Below are 22555 nucleotides of genomic sequence, written 5' to 3'. Positions count from 1 at the left end.
CCTTCCTCACCCTAACTGAAAACAAAATAAGAACTTGGTACCTCAATCATAGACACTCTTGTGATGACAGATGAGCTATAAATTGGAAGCCTCTTATGTGAACCCCAGTAGAGAGATAGTATCCATCATTTTAGGTCTGTTGGTGGAGACAATAGGTTCTTTTTAATGTTAGGAAACATTCAAGGACACAGTACAGTTTTTAAATGAATACATTTCTATATTCCAAAATATAACAAGCTTCTATTTTCACTGCAGATCTAGAATATCTTTCTATTTCTAGTCAAATGCCACATTGTCAAAAGGATATTTCTTCCCATGTCTCTAATGAGTCATCTGTAATTTTAAGAACATAAGAGGGGAGACGTTTTCTGAACAAAGAGTGGGTGAAGCTGAATGTATAGGCAAATGGTACAGTAGTAGCTCAAGTTATGAAACCGACAAAAAAAAAGTCCCATAAGAAAAAATTGTACTCACAAACTGAAATGTCCTTGTTACACAAAGTGAAGGAACAAATAGAAAGTATTCAGCTTCGACTCACATCTTAAAGGTCCCCTGAGGACAGCAACCATGAGATGGAAACTCAGTGCATTACAACATTGCTATCTCCTTTCTACTTCATGGTTGTTACTGTTTCTTTCATTGCTAACATAGGATCTCTGATCACAGCTTAAATCACTTTAATAATTTTAGTAGAACGTTTGATTATTACATAATTTGCAGATCAGAAACTGGGTCAAAGAGGATAAAAATATGTGGGCATATGTCACGATAACATATACCACTGTCAGTGACATTTCCACTAGCCCAATGGCATTGGTTATCTTTATAAAAAGAACACAGAGAGCCCTGGCATGCTACAGTGCCTTCACACAGCTTTCTGCACATATGGTGCACCTGCACTTTAGCCTGAGGTATACCATAAAGAATACATTCTGTAACCATTGTCGTGGTCAATGCTATTGTTCAATATTTGCCCTTCCCAAAACTCATAAATTGAATTATTCCATAATACAAGGTGGGAATATTTAACAGGTTATTGGTGAATGAAGGCTTTGCCTTCAAGAACGAATTGGTGCCTTTCCAGGGTAAGATATCAGACCCTTCTTGCTCTTCCTTGCCTTAAACCCTTCCATCATGTGATGGTTTAGCTCCTCAATCTTGTACTCTCTGGTCTCCATAAGTTTAAGCCAATCCATTTCTTTTCATTATAATTCCAAATGTTGGATGTGATGTTACAGCAGGCTAAAGGTTCTTAGAGATTTGGCTTTTTAAAACCATTTTACATTTTGCTAATAAATGAGCATGATGATTTATATAAAAATAACTCATTAACTAAGTTCAATCTAAGGGAAGCCATTGATGTTTGAATATTTCAACTCAATTTTCAAAACAAATTCATATTCACAGTTTCTTCAGTCATGGAGAATCTCACCCTTAATGATTTTTGACCAGTAGACCCCTTGGCTGCTTCAACTCATTCACTTTTCCCCTCCCTTCTACCCTCCTTCCCTCTCTGTCTCCCATTCTCTCTCTCTCTCTCTTTCTCATTCATATATATATATATATATATATATATATATATATATATGAGGTTTAATGAAGGCTACATAGTAGTCACTAAAACAAAATTAGTGATCAAATATTAGAAGAAATATTCTTTTAAAAGACTGAGATTTTACTAAGCAACTTCAATGTAAATCAGAGAAAACTTAACGTTTATGAAGATTATACCATAATAAAACAATCTATTTATGAGAGAAAAATTAAGACTAGTAACATAATACACAGGCAACCTAAAGAAGGTTTTAAAACAGAGCACTACGAAAGAAGGCAACATTTCTGAATGTGGTTTGGCCATGTGTTCTAAAGTACTCTATGCTGGACAAGCTGACACATTCCTACAATCCCTGCACCTGTAGAAAGGAGGAGTGTGAGTTCAAGGCCAGCCTGGGATACATAGGGAATTGCTGTCTCAAAAACTAAAGAGTGAAGCCCATTGCGTGTCTGTTTTAAAAAAAAAATCCTTAGCTCTAGAAATGTCTACCTGCGCTGCTATCCAGTGGCTCACATCTGGAGATCTGTTTGGTGGAAGAATAATGTGAAAATGAAGGACATGCCTTTCATTGGAAAAACTCCTTCCTGATAACAATATCTCTCCTATCAGGTTGTTCTGCTTGCACAATGTGATTTGTTCCAAAATGTCTGAATGTTTTTCCTTCTTCACACAATCTGCATTTGAAGATAAGGACAGCTGATGTCAAAGGCAGGTTGCGGGCAGGGGTAGGAAAGCTGATCTGGCTGCCTAGTCATCAGAGCTGGTCTTGCACCTTGAGCTTTGTGTAAAAGCTTTAAGTATTTGTCACGGGGTTGTGTGATTTTGTTTTCCATTTTCCTTTATGCCATTGTTTTTAAAATTTAAAATTCAAAATAACCCAGTCAGGGACCATCATGGGCAGAACCACCCCTCAATACAGTATCTTTCATCAATTTAAAAGCTCTTTGTTTTTTAAAACACATTCTTTTGCTTTTATTTTTATTATTTGTTGATTGGTTGATTGATTTTATTTTATTTTTTTTAAGACAGAGTCTCACTATTAACTTTGGATGGCCTGGAACTTGCTATGTAAATCAGGCTAGCCTTAAACTCACAGTGAATTTCCTCCCTCTGCCTCCTAATTGCTGGGATTAAAGGTGTGTACAACCAGGCCTGGCAGTCTGGAAGCTCTTTAATTTAAAAGACAAAAAAAAAAAAAAAGGATCTGATAGTTTGATAGTTTGTATGGTGATTTGAGTAAGAATGGCTCTCATAAACTGAAATAATTGAATGCTCAGTAATCAGGGGAGTGGTACTACTTGAGAAGGATTAGAAGGTGTGGCTTGACTTAGTTATGGCTTTGATGGAGGAAGGATGCCATAGTTATGGCTTTGTTGGAGGAAGGGTGCCATGGAAGAGGGCTTTGAGGTTTCCAAAGCTCAGGCTAGGCCAGGCCCAGTGGCTCTCTCTTCCTGCTGCCTGTGGGTCCAGATATAGAACTCTCAGCTACTTCTTCAGCACCATGTCTGCCTATGTGCTGCCATGCTCCCTGCCATAATAATAATGATCTAAACCTCTGAATGTGATCAAGTTCCAAATAAATGCTTTCTTTTTATAAGAGTTGCTATGGTCATGGTGTCTTTTCATAGCAATATAACAGTCTGGTTACCACATAGTGAATTACTACACTTTTTAAAGTGTTTCCATTTGGTCTTTTATTCCTTTATAGATTTATAAATGAGGACATTGTATAGGAGCTAGGATACTGGATTTCAACTTTGTATTTTGACAGGGCCTCCTCTTAGTAATTTTTATCATTAATAAATCATGTTTATTTATCTTTGTTTCTATATAAATAATTAGTAACTATTAGATGGTGGATTTGGTCTGTAAATTGGAGGCTCCATGTTTGGGAGAGCAAATACCTGATGAGGAAAAGGCTTTCTAACCTGGACCATAGGAGCCTCTGAAACACTGCATGCCCCCCAAGAATTGTAAGTAAATAAACACAATCCATGAGATGAACCAATTTCTATGTGGAACACATCTGGATCTTTATTTCGTAATTTCCTCATATTCACTTCTGACAAATAGCAATTATAGAGTGAACAATCTCCTAAATTGACTACTTTTATGTCACCTTGACATAAGCTACAGTCATTTTGGAAAAGGGAACCTCAATTGGGAAATTGCCCCTTCTCTAGATTGGCCTGGAAGCAAGCCTGAAATGCCTTTACTTGACTGATGATTGATGTGGCATGGCCTAGCCTGTTGTTGTAGTGCCACCCCCATGAGGGTGGTCCTAGGTGCTATAAAAAAATAGGCCAGGCAAGCCAGTGAGCATGCTCTTCCCCTGCTCCTGCTTCAGTTCCTGATTCCAGGTTCCTGCTTTGATTTTGTGCCCCAGCTTTCTTCATAATGGATTGTGATGTAGAACTGTAAGCTGAAATAAGTCTTCCCTACCTTCAAGTTGTCTTGGGTGTTGATGTTTTATCCCAAGAATAGAAACTCTAACTAAGACATTTCTCTCACCCCAAGCTACCACATATGGCAGCTTTTGTTCTGACAGGAACTGGGCTAACTGTAAAGTGTCCCTAAAAGTTTGGAGTATTTTAGGATTTGTGGTCAATGAAACACTTGACTTGCTTGGTTATATATTCCCCCCACTTTAACAACTGGCAAGTGTAATTGGATGGATAGTGTCTTCAAAAAGTTTAAGCCAGTATAAAACTGTATCAGTCTTAGAAACAGAGTCCTTGTAGACATAATATGGTTACGATATATATGTATACATGCATATATGTACATACATACATACATACATATATGTGCAGAAATGGTTTAATTGCAGTATGCCCCCAACAGTTCTATATATATGAACTACAAGCCAAAAGAAATCATTTTTCCCTAAAAACAAGCAACAAAACAACATTAACACAAAATACCCTTGTATATTGCATAACTATATTCCATGTGGATACAATTACTTAGGAAATTATTGATTATTTATAATATGGCATAGAAATAAAAACCTCTTGTGTTGTAAAACTTCCTTCCATGAGAAATTCACACAATATATTTTTAGGTCTTTGGTAACTCAGGGTGACTTCAACATTTCAAGGTACAAAAAAAGTACTTAAAATTGCTTAGTCCTTGTAATCTTCAGTGAGAGTTTTTTAATTTGTTAAATTAGCTGCCTACAAAATCTTATACGTATATTTAGATTTCTGTCATGGGGCATTTGGGGCAGCTCCATATGGTATAATATAATTTATTTACTTCTTATGAATATGCATAAACCACCCACAAATCTGGTCTCATTTCTTAAGCAGAGAGATTGTTAAGCCTGTGCTAATTTAGTATGTGAGGCTTCTGTAACAGTCCAATGTAAATGTAGTTAGTGGCAAAGTATACCTGATAAAAACAGTTACCTTCTTATTGATATAGTAAGGGTCCAGGTCCTCCAGAGGCTCCGACACCATCTCTGGAGGAATGTCTCCATAGATAAATGGAAGGTTCTTCCCAGCTTCCAAGTCACTGTTTGGCTTTGGGCCATTTTCATCATCATCTTTTTTGTCTGGCTTGGGATTCTTAGCCTTCTCTTCTGCAATGCGCCTTTCAATAGCTGCAAGGGATTCTCTGGTGAAGAAGTTGAAGCTGTCAGGTCCTGGTGGTACAAGCACTGTTTGCTCCATCTTGTCATCCTGCACATTTTAATTACTCTTTACTCTTCATGTGAGATTCCTAAGGAGGGAAGAACCAGAAACATGGAGAACATTAAAAGTTATTAATATCAATAAATGCTCATCTAGAAAAGAGGGCCAGAAGACTTAAATTTTTGTCTCCTGTAAAATTGAAATGGAAAAAAAAAGTTTACACAAATTCATTCTCTATGTTGAGCTTTGGCCAAGCAGTCTTGTATATTTAGGATTGTGCTTTACCAATAGAGGAACTAGGCTGTGAGTTTAAACACTGGTTCAATATTGCTCTGAGTACATTTTGATAATTGTCGCCACATCACTGATAAACTGTTCACCCTGAGATGTACCTGTATGATGAAGACGATGCCCACTGATAGATCAATCAATTCAAAGGTATATCACACACACACACACACACACACACACAAACACAACGAAAAAACCCAAAACTTTGTCTCTGATATGTAAAGTGCAGCCATTGAGGCTTAACAAGTAAGGGCAAAGCTGTTTAACTTTGTTGCAGTCAATCAGAATCATATAAAAGACAGTCATTGCTACACTACTTATGCCTGTGTACACCCTGAGATGTGGGCGAGTAGATCTATGGCCTGAGAACTACATTAGCTCTAGTAGAGTCTCTTTGACAATGACAATCCAAGGTGGGACAAAAGCCATTAATATGGCTGAGATGGAGATAAACTATACTGGAAAGGAAGCTATGTGCACAGGAGGTAGTAGAATGTTCTTGGTTCGCCGAAGTAATTCTGATACATTGGAGAGTCTACAGTTCTGCAGATGTTAAGGCCAAATCCAAGATGCATCCTTTTAAAGGTATACTTAATAAGAGTTCAAATTTCACACATATAGCTGTGCCCAAACTTCCCAGAGCTCAAGTTCTGCCTGGTACAGACTCTGTTTCAATAGTCTGTTAGCTCATTAAAGTCAGCAAGCTCAGATACAATTAGTTGCAGCTTTGATGTCTAGGCCTCTTAGTAGAAAACTACAGCTTCCTCTCCCTCCTCTCCTCCCAGTGTTCTCCCTCCCCCCATTCACCTTTCCATTTCTTCTCAGAGAAAGTGAAACCTCCCATTGATATCAACCCTCTTCCCGCAACCTTGGCATATTAAGATGTATAAGACTGGACATATCTTCTTCTATTGACACTAGACAAAGCTGTCCAGTTAGGGGATAGGGATCCAAAGGCAGCCAATAGAGTCTGAGAGAGCCCCTGCTCTTGCTGATAGTGGTCTCACATGAAGACCAAGCTGTAAAGGGATGGGATGGGACCCCCCTTACATATGTATAGGGGGTCATCCCATGCATGATGTCTTGTTGGTGGTTCAGTATCTGTGAGTTGCTATGCGACCAGGTTAGTTGATTCTGTAGGATATCTTGTGTTCTGAACCTCCCTGGCTCTTCCTCTCCCTCTTTGACAAGATTCCCCGTGCTTTACCTAATGTTTGGCTGTGGGATTCTGCATGTATTTCCATTAGCTGCTGCATGAAGCCACTCAAATGAATGTTATGCTAGCCTCCTGTCTGCAAGAACAGCAGTATGTAATTAATAGTGTCAGAGGTGGGCTACCTCTCATGGCAATGGAATCACTGTATTTTATCTCACTCATTCATTCAGATCATCCCTGTCTAGGTATCCCTCTCACCTACTTGATGGTTTTGAGTCTAAAGATGCATTGAATTCTATCTTAGTGTGTTTATTTGTTCTTCTCCTTTTCTTCTTATTCTATAAACCCTATCTTTTGGTTTGTTTATGACTGTTGAGTTTGGATCTCAGCATGCCCCAAGGGTGGAGTGGAACTTGCTCCATGGCTCAGACTGGCTTTGAAATTGCAATTATCATGTTGTACTCTCATAATTGTTTGGATTGTGGTCTTGCACCACCATCTCTGATTTGATTCTATCAATTCTAGTGCTGATTCTACTTATTTGATGTGTAGATAATATTTATGATCTGATATTTGGAAGTGAACTGAACTATTTACAGCCTTATGTCACTTAAAAGCTTGAGTATATATTGAGAAAAAAATCACTAGATGATTTTAATGTGGAGACCTAATAGAATACTTAAATGGACTTACGTATTTTAGACAAATCAGTCAACATTAATGCATCAAAGAGTCCAACATACATGAGATGTATAAAGCTGCTATCAGCACAGTTTGGCCTGCTCTTTTATTACCTTAAACATCCTTATTAGTAGAAATATACTCTAAAATATGATTTAAAAGAATATTATAGAAAATCCACAAACTCTTGACAGAGCTGCTGTTATCATCATCAAGTGTTTATGATACAAGCACAATTGAAAGGCTGCCATGATCTATGGGACTGGCATCAGAAGATGTCTGTGGATGCCACCATTACCACACATGTCCTGTGTTGTGCCGTGAGTTTAGGATGGATACATGAATAAGGATTGGGACTTCTCAGCTCCACTCCTGGAGCCAGCTTTGAGTTGCAATCTGTCTGTGACCAAAGTACCAGTGTGCAGTGCTTGATAATCCTGCCCAGTATAGATCATTGCTTCTCTCTCTCTCTCTCTCTCTCTCTCTCTCTCTCTCTCTCTCTCTCTCTCTCTTTTCACTGAGAACAAACTTGAAAACATATATAAGGGCATTTGTTTTGTTTTTTTTTCTCATTTGTATTTCTTTGCTGTTTCATAGGTTTAACATTATCTTTTGTATGCAAATACTTAAATTTTGGATTGCAGCATAATTTAAATACATACTAATTGCATACAATTTCAGTCTTTCTGAAAGGGTGCAACAACCGGGTTCATTTCCCATAAAATTGTGTGAACAGAACAGAAGTGGCTACTTCAAGCCTTCCTATGCGGTAAAAATGAGCAACCTACAAGACCTAACACTATTAATGATTCTATGGTGTGCTTACAGCCAGGAGCCTAGCATGTCTGCCCTCAGAGAGGCCCAAAAAGCAGCTGACTGAGACAGAAGCAGATACTTACACCCAACCAATTGTCTGAAGTCAGGGACCCCTGTGGTTGAATTAGGAAAAGGCTGGGAGAAGTTGAGGAGGAGGGCGACCCCATAGGAAGACCAGCAGGCTCAATAAGCCTAGGCTCTTGAGATCCCTCAGACACTGAGCCACCAACCAGGCAGCATATACTAGCTCGTCCAAGGTCCTGGACACATGTACAAGTAGGACTTCCGGGTCTGGCCTCAGTGAGAAAAGAGCCCCTAGCTCTTGAGAGACTTGAGGCCGCAGGGAATGGAGAGGCCTGGCGGGGGTGTTGGGGGAGTGTGAGGTGTGGAGACATCCCCTTAGAGATGGGGGTGGGAGGGTGGGGAGGAAAATGGGATGAGGAACTGTCTGAGGGCAGAATGGGAGGGGGATAACGACTAGACTGTAAAAGAAAAATATTAAATATAATTAAAAATAAATAAAAAGCAGTATAAGAAAAAATGAAAAAAATTTAGGGCTATTGGCTGTCAGTATCAACTGAGTAAACAAACAGCCAAGAAGATAGGCAAATACTACTGATGAATATGACCACTTCAAATTTATTGTTATAATAATGACTGGGTTTAGTTACAGTAATTACACTCATATGTGAGTAATTTAACTAAATACTATATTGATAACATATTCAGGTTGGGGGAAAGTATTTCTTACTTTCTGATTAGACCTTGTATTCAAATACTACCAAAAAGTAAAACATAAGTTATATTAATTATAAGAATAATACCATTTCAATATTGTGATCTGGGGCTAAAGAGATGGCTTTGGTAAAGGTTCCTGCTCATGTCTGGTGACCTTGAGCTTGCTGGTGACCTTGAGCTTGCTGTCTGCCCCACAGGGTGGATGGAGATGACTGATTCATGTGAGCTGTCCTCTAAGCTCCACCATGCCACCTTTCCATCTCTCTCTCTCTCTCTCTCTCTCTCTCTCTCTGTTAAACAAACACACACACACATACACACACACACACGCACACACAGACACTAGCCAAGTAAACAAATAACTGTAATTTTAATCATGAAGCTGTCAAATATCCTTCAATATTAATGTTTTCAAGCAATATTATGGGCAAAAATCTATAGATTTTAGTTTGAACTTCTATCCAGAAATAACCATTAGGTTAGAAAGAAAAAGTTTGGATTTTTAACTTAAAATCTTTAAACATTTAAACTGAAAACCAAGAATGGTCCCCATTTGTGGAAACACATGCCTCATTAGAGATGTCTCATTTGAGGAACACGTGGCTTGAGGCTTGTGGCGGTCTCTTTACTTTAGTGTGACTTTGGATGCCTTGGTTACATAGAGCAGCCATGTACCCTTCAGTAGAGATAGCCAACAAATCGTGGTAAGAAAAGTGTCAAAGAGAGAGTAATATTTTAAAGAAAAATATAAGATAAGAACTTATTCAAAATGCAAAGTCACATAGTTATGAAGAAAGAAAAATGATGCATTTCATTAACAAACATACTTAAAATAATAAAAAGAAATAAATTGCCAAGAAAAAATGAAAGAATTATTCTTTTAGAAAATACTTTTAAAAATTAAACGTAGACAAGACATTCGAAAGAAGGCAACAAGAAACAAAAAAAATCTCCAAAAGACACTGGAATAGAAGTGAGGACCTGAGGGCTGGAGGGATGGCTCAGAGGTTAAGAGCACTGACTGTTCTTCTAGAGGGTCTGAGTTCAATTCCCACCAACCACATAGTGTCTTATAACCTCTGTAATGGGAACTGGTGTGTCTGAAGTGAATACCACATATGTACTCACATACATAAAATGAGTAAATCTTTGGAAAAAAATAAGTTAGGAAAACATTTAAAACTAATAAAAATGTAATTCACAATGGGAAAAACAGGGATGAAAGAGAAATAAGAATAATTACTTCATTCAAATAGGAACCTTCCAGCTTTATCGTCACCAACAATTCATACTTTATCGTCACCAACAATTCATACTTTATTTCAATAACTTTTAAATATTTTTCTAAACCTGGTAATCCCAGCTATCAGTTAATATGGTTATTCAATATCAGGACATCTTAGCTATATTATGCCGCATAATTTTATGTGTGAAGCAATGCTATATGTGTGGTGTCTTCTAAAATAGCATGGTATTTATAGTGAAAATTAGCTGGATTCTTGCTAACATGATGGTCAGCTCTTGCAAGCCCTACCACTATTTTGAGGATATCAGTCCTCTAGATAGCACCCTTCTTAATTAAATTTTTGGTCTACTTTGCAAAATATTCTATTGCCCAAAATTAAAGTCAGGTGAAATATTATTCTTATTGATATTATCTCACAAAAGTAACTAAAATATTTATTAATGTGTGTGTGTGCATATGTGCGCATGCGTGCATGAAGTGTGTGTATGGAGACTTGTGCGAGGCATATAACTGGAGGTCAGAGAACAACTTTGAAGAACTGCTTCTTTCTTTGTACTTTTATGTAAATTCCTGGGATTAAACTCTAGTCAACAAATGTCTTTGCCCTCTGAGCCATCTCCCTGATCACTCAACCACTGACTAATTCTATAAGGCTTGCATTGTACTTAATTCATTCTTTGTTCTTGAATCAAAAACCAAAACCAAAGGACACAAATTGGAAAGGAAGATGTCAAAATATCACTATTTGCAGATGATATGATCGTATAGTTAAGTGATCCTAAAATTCTACCAGAGATCTCCTAAACCTGATAAACATCTTCAACAAAGTGGTTGGATTATAAAATTAACTCAAACAAATCAGTAGCCTTCCTTTACTCAAAGGATAAACAGGCTGAGAAAGAAATTAGGGAAACGACACCCTTCACAATAGTTACAAGTAATATAAAATATGTTGGTGTGACACTAACCAAGCAAGTAAAGATCTGTATGACAAAACTTTAAACCCCTGAAGAAAGAAACTGAAGAAGATGGAAAAATCTTTCATGCTCATGGATTGGCAACATTAATTTAGTAAAAAGGGCCATCTTGCTGAAAGCAGTCTACAGACTCAATGCAATCCCCATAAAAATTCCCACTCAATTCTTCATAGAGTTAGAGCAATTTCAAATGCATTTGGAATAACCAAAAATCCAGAATAATGAAAATTATTCTCGATAATAAAAGAACTTCTGGGGGGGGGGGATCACCATCCCTGATCTCAAGGTGTACTGCAGAGCAATTGTGATTTAAAACTGCATAGTAATGGTACAGTGATGGGCAAGAAGATCAGTGGAATAGAATTGAAGATCCAGAAATGTACCCACCTACCTATGGTTTCTTGATCTTTGACAAAGGAGGTAAAACCATCCAGTGGAAAAAAAGCATTTTCAACAAATGGTGCTGGTTCAACTGGCAGTAAGCATGTAGAAGAATGCACATTGATCTGTTCTCATCTCCTTGTATAAAACACAAGTCCAAGTGGACCAAGGACTTCCATTTAAAACCAGATACACTAAAGTTAATAGAAGAGAAAGTGGGGAAGAGCCTTGAACACATGGACACAGGGGAAAATTTCTTAAACAGAACATCAATTGCTTATACTCTAAGATCAACAATTGACTGACAAATGGGATCTCATAAAATTGCAAAACTTCTCCAAGGCAAAGGACACTCTTAATAGGACAAAATGGCAACCAACAAATTGGGAAAAGATCTTTACTAATCCTAAATCCAATAGAGGGCTGTTATTCAATATATACAAAGAAGTCAAGAAGTTAGACTCCAGAGTACCAAATAACCCTATTAAAATGGGGTACAGAGCTAAAGAATTCTCAACCGAGGAATACCAAATGGTAGAGAAGCACCTAAAGAAAAGTTCAAGTCGGGTGTGGAGAGGCACACCTTTAATCCCAGCACTTGGGAGGCAGAGGCAGGCAGATTTCTGAGGTCAAGGCCAGCCTGGTCTACAGAGTGAGTTCCAGGACAGCCAGGGATGCACAAAGAAACCCTGTCTCGAAAAACCAAAAAGAAAAAAAAAAAAAGGAAATGTTCAGCTTTCTTAGTCATCAGGGAAATGTAAATCAAAATAACCCTGAGATTCCACCTCACACCTGTGAGAATGGCTAAGATCAAAAACTCAGGTGACAGCAGATGCTGGCGAGGATGTGAAGAGGAACACTCCTTCATTGCTGGTGGGATTGCAAGCTGGTAAAACCACTTTGGAAATCAGTCTGTTGATTCCTCAGAAAATTGGACATAAGACTACCTGAGGACCCAGCTATACCACTCCTGGGCATATACCCAAAAGATACTACAACATATAACAAGGACACATGTTCCACTATGCTTATAGCAGACTTATTTATAATAGCCAGAAGCTGGAAGGAACCCAGATGTCCCTCAACAGACGAATGGAAAATTGGTACATTTACACAACAGAGTACTACTCAGCAATTAAAAACAATGACTTGATGAAATTCTTAGGCAAATGAATGGATCTGGAGGATATCATCCTAGGTGAGGTAACCCAGCTACAAAAGAACACACAAGGTATGCACTCACTGGTAAGTGGATATTAGACCAAAAGTTCCCAATACCCAAGATACAATTCACAGACCACATGAAGTTCAAGAAGAAGGAAGATCAAAGTGTGAATGCTTCAGTACTTCTTAAAAGGGGGAACAAAATATTCATGGGAGGTAGAGGGTAGGGGTGACTTGGGAGGAAGAGAGGAGGACGAGGGGGAAAGGGAGGCAGGATCAGTTATGAGAGGAGATGGGGATGATATACAGAGGGGCAGGAATTTGAACAGAGGTGTGTAGCAATGGGGGATAGGGAATTGCAAGTCCCAGATGCCAGCAAAGCAAGAGGCTCCCAGGACCCAACAGGGATGAGATTAGCTGAAAGCCCAACAAAGGGGAGGGAGAACCTATAGAGACCATATCTAGAGGTTAGGCAAGGCCCTTGGTTAGGAGAATGAGGCCACCCACTCATCTCAAAATTCTTAACCCAGAAGGGTTCTTGTCTAAAGGAAATACAGGGACAAAGTGTGGAGCAGAGACTGAAGGAAGAGCTATCCAGAGACTGCCTCACCTGGGGACCCAACCCATAGACAGACACTAAACCCAAACACTATTGCAGATGCTAAGAAGTACTTGCTGAGAGAAGCTTGTTATAGCTGTCCCCTGAGAGGCTCTGCCAGAGCCTGACAAATACAGAAGTTGCTTGTAGCCAACCATTGGACTTAGCACAGGGTCTCTGATGGAGGAGTTGGAGAAAGGACTGAAGGAGCTGAAGGGGCTTGCAACCCCATAGGAAGAACAACAATATCAATCAACCAGACCTCCCTGCCTCAGAGCTCCCAGGAACTAAACCACCAACCAAAGAGTATACTTGGAGAGGTCCATGGCTCTAGCCACATATGTAGCAGAGGATGGCATTGTCTGGTATCAATAGGAGGAGACGGCCTTGGTCCTGTGAAGGCTTGATTTTCCATTGTAGGGGAATGCCAGGTCAATAAGGTGGTAGTGGGAACATTATAACAGAAGCAGAGGGAGTAGGGATGGGAGAGGAAACCAGAAAAGGGGATAACATTTGAAAAGTAAATACATAAAAATCCAGTAAAAAAGTAGACAACAAACTAAAACAATAACATCAAAAGAAACGAAAGAAAGAAAGAAAGAAAGAAAGAAAGAAAGAAAGAAAGAAAGAAAGAGAACAAAAACTTTTTTTTTTTTTTTAGGTCAGGATCTCTTTTCCTAACCCTGACTGTCCTGGAATTCATTGTCCAGATCAGGCTGGCCTTGAATTCACAGAGGCCTCCCTTTGCCTCCTGAGTGCTGAGATTAAAGGTGTGTACCATCATACCCATCCTCAAAAGATATTTTGACAGAATAAAGTGCTGATATGTTCTCAGATCAAGAACCTAAAAACCATTAGAAAATTCTTTATATACTATCAATTTTGAGAAATATACATTTGTATAATCTCTGTTTTTATTTGTGGAGGTATATATGTATTTTTCTGTGTTATTTCTATTATGTAGTCTTTACTTGCTTGAGGTTTCAATTTAATGTTAAATGCCCTCTTCTCTCTTGAAAGTGTCTTAAATGTATCTCAAATATGATGTCAAATATTCTGGTGTAGGGGAGAGAATGATATGGATGAGCAGTGAGAGTCTTTAGGTTGGGAAGGAGATTGCAGGGTCATAAACAGGATGACACAGTCTAACAGGGCATAGCCAGACTAGCTCCTAGACCTGGAAGACTCTAGACTTCCAATCTCGACAATACACTAAAAATACAGAGAGGCCAAGATGGGTTTGATGAGGTGAAGTGGCACTTCTTGATATTCAGTCTGGGTTGATACCCAAATATCCACTTAGTTGGAGGAGAATTATTCACCTGGGTGTTTAACCTGCAGGCCTTCCCAACCAGTGGAAATTCTGCTATGCTCTTCTTGCCCTTGTATAGTTTTGAGTAATAGACTTTTTTTGGCTGATGGAATGAGACTTATAAACTCTAGTCAAGCTTTCTCTGAAGCACTATGTGTCTACATAGCCTCATGCTCTAGGACCTTTGCTCTGAGAATGGTATATCTCAAATGGGTGCTTCTTCCTCAGCCTGGATCCTGGAATAAGAAGACACATTCACTGGAGGTCAAGAGGAAGCTAATAGGACTCAAAGGGTCTAAAAGTAACGATTTATCAGTGATGTTTGACAGTGATATTCCTAACAAGCAAGTGTATGCCACTTATCAAAGACCAGGCTGTTAAATGAGTTGAATTAATTAGGAATATTTGTCTCTCAGACACAAATGTTGCCAGAGATTAGATATTCCACACCTTATGAGTCTCCACCTATAGTTCTAGATGAGGAACACATTATTATTAGGTAATCAGTGAAATCATGGCCTTCTCACAATCATATAACCACTCAGGAAAATTTGTTCAAAGAATGCTCAAGAGCCTATATCAAGAATACAAAGAGTGGGCTGGGGAGTAGTTCATTAGTAAAGCAGTTGCCATGTAAGCATGAATATCTATGTTCAGATCTTCAGTACCCATTGAAAAAGCTGCAGCATCATCCAATGCCTATAATTCCATTGCTGGAGGAGCAGAGACAGGGGCATCATGTGGGCCTACTGTCCTGACAGTCCAGCTGAATCAAGAATTTTAGGTTCAGTGAGAGATCATGTCACAAAAACTAAGGTGGAAAGCAACAGAGAAAGAAGTGTGATATATATCTCTGGTCTCTCTATGCACAAGAACACACACACATGCACTTACACGTGCATGCGTGTGCACACACACACACACACACACACTGCATGCACACACACACATACACACACACTCCTGTGTATATACATGTCCACACTCATGAGCACATACATGCATAGGCACAAGCACACACTCCCAAACAGGGATACATACAAAAACACACAGCAAAGAATATGTATTATCAATCACAAGCCAATTATTTAAGTTAAGATGTCTTAGTAAAAAAATTCTTCTACTAAAAAGACAACTGTACCATGGTGAGGGAATGGTCCAGTCACTGATATTTGCTAGAACTGTCATTGTCCATCCATGTGTCTATGCTCCAGCATTTAAGATATCAAGAAAGAGCTGGCCTAGTGAGAACAGAAAATCTAACATGGCCACTATAGCTTACTGACTAGAAGTTAAGTGCACACTTCCTAAAAGAAGGCTTTGACACAAGCCACTTAAGTTCCCTCCTCATTTTCTTGTCCCCATTCCTCTCTCTGTAGAAATCTAAGATTTCAATTCAGTTTTATACAGAAACCACATTACTGTAAACCCTACAAAGTTATGGCAATGTAGCTATATGGAGTCAAGCAATGTAGGTTATTTTTTTCCCAATGGTGCTGGTGAAGGTGGCAATTGTGTAGCTATATTTAGCAGACTGAGGAAATTCTGCTAGAGTCAGCATTTGTCTCTTCATTGTTATGAAACAGTAATGGAAAAATAAACAAAAACAAAAGGCAAACACTATGCATAATTCCCTCAGATCATATTAACATGTGATGTTGGAGTAAATTGTTATAACCCCATTTTGCAAATACTTACCTAAATTAACCATGATTTCCTTAAAATAATGCAGTATTTACAATCTATATGAAAATACTATATGGGACACATGGTATGATGGAACAGTGTACCCAAGAGACACCAAAAACATTCCTGTCTGTGGCAGTCTTTTCTCTATACAGAGGCATTTAGTCTTAATTGCTCAGAGTTATTTTAAGTTTTCAGTGACTTTTACTGTTCATTCGTGTGCATATTGCCTGGACAACACAGGATGAAAAATGGTCGAAGAGAAGTCTTTGATTTGCTAAAGCAAGAAAGATGTTTAAAATATGTGACACATGAAATATCCCAAAGAGTGTAGAATTCTTTGTGGGATATTGATGTCTCTTTAGTATAAAGCTAATTTGAAGATGTCCTTCTTATCCTAATATTTTCTTACAAAACCAGCTCATCTCAAAGCAAAAGTGTTCAAGATATAGTTGATGGAGTAAGGAGTTTAGCACACAGAACACAGGGACAGCTACAGAGAAACAGCAAAGAGCTAAGGCAGACATAAAGAGGCTGAAAAGACTTGAGAGAGAAGAGTATTAAACACAGATCAGCTACCTGGCAAATGGCTCTCTGGTGTTCCACACTTCCTCTCATCTGGATGATCTAGAAACACAGTAAATGCTCTGAGTTAAGAAAGCCTGAGAACAGCAGTGTGTGGGTGGCCTGCATCAAGTTGATTGATAAACATTCTACATATAAATCTGTACCCTTCACAAGTTTGGTCAATGACACAATTCTATTGTAATACCATAGACTCATGTTCAAAGAAGAATCATTTAAGCACAGAGTGTGCTGAAAGAATGTATAGGAAATAAGTCACAAAAGATGACATAATTTCTTGATTTAAAACCTCACAGGATCATAGGATCAGAGGTGAGGAGGACACAACATCTGTCGCAACACAGGAAGTAACTAGGACCAGTGGGACCCAGGCACAAAGGAACTCTACCAGATCAGTGGCACAAGTTCCTTCTGGTCTGTCTGGGCCAGTGCCCTGAGCGAGCAGACCTTGGGCTTGAACTTCACAGCCAGTTCCACAACACCCAGAGGAAGCTCCACTCCCAAGTGCTCTAACATGCCAAGGATCACAGGATCACAGAAGCTTGGTCACACCAGTATCTCAGGGTCCCAGAGGCAGCTTAACTCCCAGGAGCTCTGACACATTCAGGATCTCAGGATCCAGGATCCCAGAGACAGCTTGATTCTGAGGAGTTCTGACACAACCAGGATCACAGGAAGGACTAGCTCCACTCAGATATAGCCAGATATATCAGGTAGCACTAGAGATAATCAGATGGTGGGAGGCAAGCGTAAGAACATAAGCAACAGAAACCAAATTTACTTGGCATCATCAGAACCCAATTCTCCCACCATAGCAAGTTTGTATACACCATCACACCAGAAAAGCAAGATTCAAACCTAAAATCACTTCTCATGATGATGATAGAAGACTAAGAAGGACATAAATAACTCACTTAAAGAAATACAGTTAAGCAGGTAGAAGTCCTTAAAGAGGAAACACAAAAATCCCTTAAAGAATTACAGGAAAACACAATCAAACAGGTGAAAGAAACAAACAAACCCTCCAGGATCTAAAAATAGAATTAGAAGCAATAAAGAAATCACAAAAGGAGACAACCCTGGAGATTGAAAACCTAGGAAAGAGATAAGGAGTCATAGATGCAAGCATCACCAACTGAATACAAGAGATAGAAGAGAGAATCTCAGGTGCAGAAGATACCATAGAAAACATTGACACAACAATCAAAGAAAATACAAAAAGCAAAAAGCTCCTAATCCAAAACATCCAGGAAATCAAGGACACAAAGAGAAGACCAAATTTAAGGATAATAGGTATAGCAGAGAGTGAAGTGTTCCAACTTAAAGGGCCAGTAAATATCTTCAACAAAATTATAGAAGAAAACTTCCCTAAAGAAAGAGATGCCCATGAACATACAAGAAGCCTACAGAACTCCAAATAGACTGGACCAGAAAGGAAATTCCTCCAGTCACATAATCAAAACACCAAATGTACTAAACAAAGAAAGAATTTAAAAGCAGTAAGGGAAAAGGTCAAGTAACATATAAAGGCAGACCTATCAGAATTACACAAGACTTCTCACCAGAGATTATGAACGCTAGAAGATCCTGGGCAGATGTCATACATAACCTAAGAGAACACAAATGTCAACCCAGGCTACTATACCCAACAAAACTCTCAATTACCATAGATGAAGAAATGAAGATATTACATGACAAAACCAAATTTACACAATACCTTTCCACAAATTCAGCCCTACAAAAGATAATAGATGGAAAACACCAACACAAGGAGTGAAACTACACCCTAGAAAAAGCAAGAAAGTAATCTTTCAACAAACGGACACAAACATAATTCCACCTTTAACAACAAAAATAACAGGAATTAACAATCACTTTTCCTTAATATCTCTTAATATGAAAATTAATATTACCAACATATCTTAATGAATTGAAATTCAAAGATATGAGAAATTAGAAATTTGTCGGCTGTCTTCCAGTGGTCTCTCTAATTTGGTAATGGGAGAAATAGGTCCAATATTGTACAATCCATTATACACTTTCTGCTTGTTTGTATATGATAGTGTCTAGCTGTGTACCACATAATGGTCTTGAAATCATGCTTCTCCTAGCTCAGCATCTCTATTTGTAGATTGTTAATTTGATGTTTTTACACTACACTATGGTTTTCAGAACAGCTTACATATTTCAAATTCATGTATACAGTCCAAAGAAATGTAGACAATTAATTTGGGAGGTAGCTTATAAGAGAACAACAAAGAGTGAGACTGAATGTTTTTCTTGATATTTATAATTATTGTATCAATTTTGAAGAAGAGGACCTTATAAGTTACTCTTTTTTTCTGATATGAATGTTTTTCAGAATTATCACAGTCAAATGAACCAGAATCTTACTCTCACCTAATGTCTGTGCTACTCTCCAAGCATAACCATTGTTCATTGAAACAGTTGATGAATGACTCCATGGATAGACCATCTTAATACACACCATTTCTTAAATGAATGTAACCTGTTCCCTGTGGGCTGAGAATGATGACAATCACTCAAGTCAAACAGTTTTGATTATAGAAGGAAATCTGTATCCAAATAATAGTGCCTACAGTTCATTCCTTGGTGCAGCAGAATTGTCAACTCTTAGCTTAGCTACTATGGAGGGAAAATCCTTTGGTGATGTGAGGGACATTGAAGTACAGCCTAATTACAATGAACTCCAATGTCTAAAAATTGTTCTTATTTTGGGTTTGTACCACAGTAAGAGTCAAGATTTTAAAGCTCTACTAAAAAACAAAACAAATAAGTAAACAAAATCTTTATGTTCATTTAATAACATGTCGATCATTTTATGATTGGTATAAATATATATTATGCTGAATATAATAAAAAATTAGTTCACTCAAAAAATAAAATAAAGACTCACTATTTTAATTGCCTCTATGCAGCATTTATAATATGTGATACCAAATTATATCTAATTTATTATTTAAAACTATACTGGTTCACTTTCAATCTGACAGTTAAAGTCAGTCAACCAGTGTTTCTTTTTTGATGTACTGGTCTGATTTATAGAGACCCTTCTGGGATTCTTAGCTTTCTGTGTGACCACCAGCTAATGACTGTCAGCTCTGTACAAAGGACACACTACCAGATGCCAGGACATCTGTCACAGCAGCTAGGACACAGAGCCAAGTCTATTCTTGTCTTGATGTATGACACACAATATGTACAATCAGTTTTGTTCATTTTGAAAGTATTCATTTAATATATGCCACAGACAAGACCCTGCAGGACAGTGAAGACCGTAGGGTGGCAGGGGGAGTGGAAAATAACATAGTATTGGGATCTTGAGACTAAAGCAATTTTCTTCACAAGATTCTTTATGAAATCAGCTCTGAGATTTTGATTTATTTTGGGATTTTGATGTTTCTGATTTTAGTGGATTCATGTATTAGTCCCAGGATAGGTGAAAAATGAAGGTTAAACATTTTTGGCATCAACTTAAAATACAGAAAACCTCTTTTGACTTCTTGAGTCTATGTTTGTGTGTGTGTGTGTGTGTCTGTCTGTCTGTCTGTCTGCCTATGCATCTGTGAAAAGGCAAGGAACAGTAACACTATCCTGAATTATTACTAATTTATTTAAAGGTAAAAGAATAAACATCATGAAACCTCTATTAATAAATCTCACATAAAGTGGTTTTTTTCTAACAATAGATGCACATTTTAATTCTTATTTCAATTAAAGAACTTTTGATGCATTAAGCTCAAAACCATAAACATGTCAGATAACAGAACATAAAGTTCCATGAATACCCTACACTCTTTAGTTCTAACTAGTTTTGAAGTTCTGGTCCTTTTTCTCAAAAACCAAATGGCGAAAAACTGTAAAATAGTACTACACACACACACACACACACACACACACACACACACATATATATATATATATATATATATATACACATATATATATACATATGAGAGATTTGGTTTTTGAATCTATTCCTTTTCTCCTACTCAGCATGTCTTCTAACATTTTTTGGCTATTTTTTATTGGTTATTTTATTTATTTACATTTCAAATGTTATCCTCTTTCCTGGTTTCCCCTCAGGAAACCCCCATTCTATTCTCTTTCCCCCTGCTGCTATGAGGTTGCTCACCCACCCACTCCTGCCTCACTGTCCTAGCACTTCCCTACATTGTGGCACTTGGCCTTCATAAAACCAAGGGCCTCCCCTCCTATTGATGCCCAGTAAGGTCATCCTCTGCTACATATGTGGCTAAAGCCATGGATCCCTCCATGTGTGCTCTTTGGTTGGTGGTTTAGTCTTTGGGAGCTCTGGGGGTCTGGCTGGTTAATATTGTTGTTCTTCCTATGGAGTTGCAAACTCATTAAGCTCCTTCAGTTCATCCCTCAACTCCTCCATTGTGGTCCCCATGCTCAATCCAATGATTGGCTACAAGCATCTACATCTGTATTGGTCAGGTTCTGTCAGAACCTCTCAGGAGACAGCTATATCAGGCTCCTGTCAACAAGCACTTCATTGGCATCAGCAATATAGAAAATGTGGTTGCATTTACACAATGGAGTACTACTCAGCTATTAAAAACAAGGACTTCATGAAATTCTTAGGCAAATGGATGGATCTAGAGTATATCATCCTGAGTGAGGTAACCCAGTCATAAAAGAACACACATTGTATGCACTCACTGATAAGTAGATATTAAGAATAAAGCTCAGAATACTCAAGATACAACTCACAGACCACACGAAACTCAAGAAGGAGGAAGACCAAAGTGTGGATGCTTCAGTCCTCCTTAGAAGGGGGAATAAAATAATCACTGAAGGTAGAGGGTGGGAGGGACTTGGGAGGAGGAGAGAAGGGGGAAGAGGAAAAAGGAGGCAGGATCCAATATGGGAGGAGACAGGGGAGATGTAGTTCAGATGACAGGTCAGGAGTTTGAACAGAGGTGTGTATCAATGAGGGATGGGGAACTGGGGATAGCCACCACAAAGTCCCAGATGCCAGGAAAGCAAGAGGCTTCCAGGACTCTGTGGGGATGAAATTAGATGAAATACCCAACAGAGGGGAGAGACAGCCTTTAGAGAACACATTTGAGGTTAGGCATGGCCCCCATTTAAGGGATGTGGCTACCTACCCATCCCAAACATTTTAACCTAGATTTTCTCTTGTCTAAAGGAAATACAGGAACATAGAGTGAAGCAGAGACTGAAGGAAAGACCATCCAGAGACTGCCACACTTAGGAATCCATCACAGATGCAGTCTTCAAACCCAGACACTATTGCTAACATTTCTTTTTTTGGTTGTTTTGTTTTTGTTTTTTTGTGTTTTCGAGACAGGTTTTCTCTGTACAGCCCTGGCTGTCCTGGAACTCACTTTGTAGACCACGCTGGCCTTGAACTCAGAGATCCACCTGCTTCTGCCTCCCGAGTGCTGGGATTAAAGGCCTGCGCCACCATGCCCAGCTCAACATTTCTTAACTATGAAAAAAATAACGTTTTTGTTATGCTCAACAGCAGGTGGCAGCTGACAAAGTATAATTGTATGTGCTCCTGAAACATAGTAAATAATTTGAATATTATTATAACATTCAACAAAAACTTACACCCAAATTATTTTCCCTGCTACTTAAATCTCAAAATTATGCTACCATCTCTAATCTCAGCACAATAAGTGAAATCTGAAACAACTAAGCTAGGTGGGGCATTATTGGT

At 38.4% G+C, this 22555-nt stretch overlaps 1 protein-coding gene across 2 annotated transcripts in view; it reads right to left on the bottom strand.

The window, feature by feature from the left end:
- The window catches only part of Scn1a (sodium voltage-gated channel alpha subunit 1), a 141775-nt gene that overhangs the window by 73700 nt on the left and 45520 nt on the right, over positions 1–22555 (bottom strand). For both annotated transcript variants that reach the window (XM_085834813.1, XM_085834814.1), the window contains exon 2: positions 4966–5278. In XM_085834813.1, coding sequence (XP_085690939.1) covers positions 4966–5229 — 264 coding nt within the window. In that variant the 5' untranslated portion in view covers positions 5230–5278. The remainder of the gene's footprint in view (positions 1–4965; positions 5279–22555) is intronic.

Source organism: Mus caroli, unplaced genomic scaffold (genome assembly GCF_978045245.1).
Source record: "Mus caroli unplaced genomic scaffold, Mus_caroli_1 scaffold_2, whole genome shotgun sequence".
In the NCBI taxonomy this organism is placed as follows: Eukaryota; Metazoa; Chordata; class Mammalia; order Rodentia; family Muridae; genus Mus; species Mus caroli.
This window is presented reverse-complemented; position numbering and strand designations above follow the sequence as displayed.